The following is a 6,054-nucleotide window of genomic DNA, read 5'->3' on the forward strand; positions in this document are numbered from 1 at the left end:
ATCAAAGAGCTAGGGGTGAAGAGGAACAATCTTTTTTGTTTTAAATGCAGCAAACTGTAATCTGGAATACCCTGTCTCGTGGGGTGACAGTTGCAAATTCAACAGTGATTTCAGCAGGATACTGGGTTCATTCATGTGCACACACTAAGACAAATCATAGCATAATGGAGAAAAGGGGAGACTGGCAAATTGGATCAGTCTTGCAAAGAGGTAGCACAATGATCTTCCATGATGTACAATTCTCAGCATTGCTCTGCTATATCTCATACTTCTAGACCAGGTCAGTAAAAAAAAAATGCTAAGCAGAGAAGCACAAGGCAATCATATTTTCCTGGTATCTTCCTCACCAAAGCAGATCCAACTTAAACAAGAACATCTATGAATGTTATAAAACATCCAAAGGCATTTAACAGAAGCATCTCGAAGCAAAATGATATCAAAAGGCATTAGGGCAGATGATAAACAGCTTGGTCAGAGGAAATATAAATACAAGCCCTATTAATAAAGAATGAAAGCAAACTACTGCTCCTCAAAGCTGCTCCACCAGACATTATGATCACGCTTGACACAATATTGAGATCCTCAGAGCAAATCATTAGTTAAGACTAGACGTTACAAAAGTAATGAAAGGAGAAAACTTCAGGCACTATATTTGAATGCACGTAGCATTCGAAACAAAAAAGAGGAACTAGTAGCACAAATTTAGATAAATAACTATGATCTAGTAGCCATTAATGAGACATGACTGCAGGATGACCTAGGCTGGGATCTGAATACAAAACGTTGAGGAAGGACAGGAAGCTAGGAAATGATGGATGAATGGCTCTGATAATTAAAGATAGCATTAGCACACAAGAGACAGATGACCTAAATTCAGTAAATAGAAGCAATCTGTAGATGAGATAGGGAATGATAAAGGCAAGGGGTCACTTTTCAGAGTTGTGTAACAGGCTCCCTAACAGTAGCTAACCCATAAAGTAACTACATTAATTGTTGTGGGGGTAGAAGATTGAAAATACATATCTGATACCTGTAAGATATAATTGATTTTCCCGTCACCTGATTAATGTAACATTTAACCATTCTTTCCTGTGCAACAGGGCTTGTGGAATTTACTTTGCACTAACTGATATTTGGAATAAAAACAAAGTTTTTGATAAAGTTCAGTAGGTCTGGCATCTATGAAGGAAAAAACAGAGTTAACATTTCAGGTCTGGTGACCCTTCCTCAGAACTGATGGTGGCTGGGAAAACGTCAGTTTGTATGCAGAAAATAGGGAGATGGGTGGGGTAGGGAGTAAAATGATAGGGTAGAGCCAAAAGAGAGAGAAAGACAGTTGGACAGACAAAGGAGTTGCTAATGATCAGGCTGGGAGGGTGAATAGTTGTTAATGGAGACTGTTAGTGACTAATAGAGGATATGTAATGGCAAGCTATGTGGTAACAAGGCATGGTGTATGGGGTAGGGGATTGGGATATGGGAGAGTTTAGGCCCTAAAATTATTGAACTCAGTATTGAGTCCTGATGGCTGTAGGGTCCCCTGGTGGAAAATGAGGTGTTGTTCCTCCAGCTTGTGTTGGGCTTTGCTAGAACACTGCAGCAAGCCAGACACAGAGATGCTGGCTAGGGAGCAGGGTGGTGCGTTAAATAGCAGGCAACAGGCAGTTCAGGGTCCTTTTTGCAAGCAGAATGTAGATGTTCTGCGAAGCTCTTGCCAAGTCAACACTTCGATTCCTCAATGTACAGGAGACCACATTGTGAGTATGCAGCATGCAAATGCAGTAGACTAGATTCTGGGAAGTGCAGGTGTAGTGTTGCCCTTGGATACAGGGGAGGGAGGAAGTAAATGGGCAGGTGTAGCTGGTTACAGGGGAAGGTGCCGTAGGGCTGTGGGGAGGTGTGGGGGGTGAAGGAAGTGTGGACTAGGATGTCCCAGAGGGAACGGTCCCTGTGGAAGGCAGACAAGGGAGGAAAGGGGAATATATGTCTGGTGGTTGCATCCCACTGGAGGTGGTGGAAATGGCGTCTAATGATCTTCTGGATGTGGATGCTGGTGGGATGGTAGGTCAGGATAAGGGGAACCCTATCGCTGTTGTGGGACGGAAGAGAAGGGGTGAGGGAGGAAGTGTGAGTGATAGGTCGGACCTGGTTGAGGGCCCTGTCGACAACAGAACTGAGGAAGAAAGTGGACATTTCAGAAGCTCCTTTGTCGAAGTTGGCCTCATCTGAACATATGTGACGGAGACAGAGGAACTGAGAGAATGGGATGGAGTCTTTACAGGAAGTGTGGTGTGAGGATGTACAGTCCAGATAGCTGTGGGAGACGGTGAGTTTGTAATGGATTTTAGTGGCCAGTCTATCCCCAGATACAGAAATAGAAATGTCGAGGAAGGGAAGGGAGGTGTCAGAGACAGACCAGATGAAGGTGAGGGTAGGGTGGATATCGGAGGCGAAATTGATTAAGTTTTCCAATTTCAGTCAAGAGAGGGAGGCAGCACCAATGGTATCATTGATGTATTGGAGAAAGAGTTGTGGGTGGGAACTGGAATAGGACTGGAGCAAGGAATGTTCCAGGTACCCCATGACACGACAGGCATAACTAGGGCCCACGTGGGTACCATGGCAACCCCGCTTACCTAAAGAAAATGAGAGGAGTGGAAAGAGAAGTTGTTGAGGGTGAGGTCAAGCTCAGCAAAGCAGAAGATGGTGGTGGAGGGTGAGGATGGCTCAGGTCTTTGCTCTGGGAAGACATGGACAGCCCTGAGACGCTCCTGGTGAAATACTTTGCTTGAAGTTAACTGGTGTGTTTTGTTTATGTACAGTACTTCCACTCAGGAGTAGAGAAATTCTGCTGACCATGGTAATATCAGCCATGATTTAGAGGACACTCAGAGTGTGTAAATAAGCAGGGCTCCTGTCGAAGACGTATGCATCATTTATGTGGCTTCTTCAATTGTACTTCCAGCATTGTTGTGCCAGTGCACTGCAATGGTTCAATATAAATTTTAGATCCTTATAATCAAGTAAAGAGGTACAGCTTTTGGATGCTGTGGTAAATGCCAAATGACATATTACAGAGGCCTGGATTCAGACTAGAACCTTATACAGATGGTTTAAATAAATAATGTAGAGGAAGTAAGCACCATCCCTTGGAGCTCCACTCAAACTTCACTCATCCAACTGTACCCCTTGCAAATATCCCAACACATCGTTTTTAAGAAGAGTACTTATCACATTCTACTGTATATATTTAATACTGACTCACTTGAAAAGTTAATGCTTGACTCCCACCTTATATTCAGCTATACTAGTCCTTAAAGAAATCCCTTAAAAAGTGCAAGGTTCCCACAGCACTGACTCTATGACAGAGTGGCGCTCCCTCAGCACCCGCTGATCTGCCGACAATGCGCCACTCCATCAGTACTGACCCTCCAGCACGGCATTCACTCAGCACTGACCCTTCGACAGTGCGGCACTCCCTCAGCTCTGACCCTCCGATAGCACCCACTCCCTCAGCGCTGACCCTCCGACACTGCAGCTCTCCCTCAGCACTGACCCTCCGACACTGCAGCTCTCCCTCAGCTACTGACCCTCCGACAGGGTGGCACTCCCTCAGCAGTGACCCTCCGACAGTGCGGCGCTTCCCCAGCACTGACCCTCTGACAGTGCCCGCTCCCTCAGCACAGACCCTCCGACAGTGCCCGCTCCCTCAGCACTGATCCTCCGACAGTGCGGCACTCCCTCAGCACTGACCCTCCGACAGTGCGGCGCTTCCCCAGCACTGACCCTCCGACAGTGCCCGCACCCTCAGCACAGACCCTCCGACAGTGCCCGCTCCCTCAGCACTGATCCTCCGACAGTGCGGCACTCCCTCAGCACTGACCCTCCGACAGTGCGGCGCTTCCCCAGCACTGACCCTCTGACAGTGCCCGCTCCCTCAGCACAGACCCTCCGACAGTGCCCGCTCCCTCAGCACTGATCCTCCGACAGTGCGGCACTCCCTCAGCACTGACCCTCCGACAGTGCGGCGCTTCCCCAGCACTGACCCTCCGACAGTGCCCGCTCCCTCAGCACTGACCCTCCGACAGTGCCCGCTCCCTCAGCACTGACCCTCCGACAGTGCCCGCTCCCTCAGCACTGACCCTCCGACACTGCAGCTCTCCCTCAGCACTGACCCTCTGACAGTGCCCACTCCCTCAGCACTGACCCTCCGACACTGCAGCTCTCCCTCAGCGCTGACCCTCCGACAGTGCGGCACTCCCTCAGCACTGACCCTCTGACAGTGCCCACTCCCTCAGCACTGATCTTCCGACACTGCAGCTCTCCCTCAGCGCTGACCCTCCGACAGTGCGGCACTCCCTCAGCACTGACCCTCCGACAATGCCCACTCCCTCAGCACTGATCTTCCGACACTGCAGCTCTCCCTCAGCGCTGACCCTCCAACAGTGCAGCACTCCCGCAGCGTTGACCCTCCGACAGTGCCTGCTCCCTCAGCACAGACCCTCCGACAGTGCCCACTCCCACAGCACTAACCCTCCAACACTGCAGCTCTCCCTCAGCTACTGACCCTCCGACAGTGTGGCACTCCCTCAGCAGTGACCCTCCGACAGTGCAGCGCTTCCCCAGCACTGACCCTCCGACAGTGCGGCCCTTCCTCAGCACAGACCCTCCAACAGTGCCCGCTCCCTCAGCACTGATCCTCCGACAGTGTGGCACTCCCTCAGCACTGACCCTCCGACAGTGCGGCGCTTCCCCAGCACTGACCCTCCGACAGTGCCCGCTCCCTCAGCACTGACCCTCCGACAGTGCCCGCTCCCCCAGCACTGACCCTCCGACAGTGCCCGCTCCCTCAGCACTGACCTTCCGACAGTGCCCGCTCCCTCAGCACTGACCCTCCGACAGTGCCCGCTCCCTCAGCACTGACCCTCCGACAGTGCCCGCTCCCTCAACACTGACCCTCCGACAGTGCCCGCTCCCTCAGCACTGACCCTCCGACAGTGCGGCGCTCCCTCAGCACTGACCCTCCGACAGTGCGGCGCTCCCTCAGCACTGACCCTCCGACAGTGCCCGCTCCCTCAGCACTGACCCTCCGACAGTGCCCGCTCCCTCAGCACTGACCCTCCGACAGTGCGGCGCTCCCTTAGCACTGACCTTCTGACCACCTCCACACTCTCAGCACTATCCGATAATGCTCACTCCCTCAGCCCTGACCCTCCAGCAGTGTGCCTGGTCATGATCCTGACTGACGTGTGGAGCATCAACCTGAATATCTGTGTGTCAGTCATGTCCAAGTGAGGTTAGATGGGTGGGAGACCCTGCAGCCCGCGATGAGAAGTCTGACTTTCTGAAAAGACCATCAGGCTCTCACTCCCCTGGAGCTGCAGCCAATGCACATGCGCGCCTGGCGGGAGGCGGGGCCGATATCGCGCATGCGCGTCCTGGCAGCACGGCTCAAGCGGCACGTCGTCGGCATCCGGCCACTGCCTCCCCATGTAACGGTCACCCTGGCCCGAGGGACCTCCACAAATAGGGCTTTCATCGGAACCGCGCTTCAGATCCGGGATCGCTCGGGGTAAGGAAAGTGTGCGGCACGTCCCTGGGCGGGTCAGGCCATAACCTCGATTTCTCCACCCCTTCCCCAATGCCCGAGACGCCCTAATCCTGAGGTGGCTAACTGTACAAACCTTGGCCCCGATCTGGTTGCCACACTGGCCCGCCTGAAGATGCACGATCTCTCGCATACTGAAAGCTCTGCCTAAACTACTCTAACCGGGAAAGCTGTTCGCTCAAATGAGCGGCCAACGCTTGCTGTATTGTTTATGTTCTGCTGCGTCATTGCCACCTACTTCCTATTGGTCAATGTCCCCTGTCAATCAACGATCTCGCATTCCCATTGGTTTAGGTCCGCGGGGGCTTGACTTGATTAGTTTTGAGTGACTGTTGCCTGGTAACAGGTGCCTCCCCCAGTCCGTCATAATAACTGTTGTGATTTCACAAAGTCCTTTTCATCATCTCATAAAACAACTCAACTGCCTCAAGGTTCAAATTCTCAAA

General features: G+C 51.8%; 1 protein-coding gene across 9 annotated transcripts in view; it reads right to left on the minus strand.

The window, feature by feature from the left end:
- LOC125465370 (tubulin beta chain-like) overlaps positions 1-5,741 on the minus strand; it is a 64,641-nt gene extending 58,900 nt beyond the window's left edge. For all 9 annotated transcript variants that reach the window (XM_048558793.1, XM_048558791.1, XM_048558792.1 and 6 more), the window contains exon 1: positions 5,685-5,741. In XM_048558793.1, the coding sequence (XP_048414750.1) occupies positions 5,685-5,741 (57 nt within the window). The remainder of the gene's footprint in view (positions 1-5,684) is intronic.
- Between the last annotated feature and the right edge of the window lie 313 nt (positions 5,742-6,054).

This window comes from Stegostoma tigrinum, chromosome 29, assembly GCF_030684315.1.
Source record: "Stegostoma tigrinum isolate sSteTig4 chromosome 29, sSteTig4.hap1, whole genome shotgun sequence".
NCBI classification, from domain to species: Eukaryota; Metazoa; Chordata; class Chondrichthyes; order Orectolobiformes; family Stegostomatidae; genus Stegostoma; species Stegostoma tigrinum.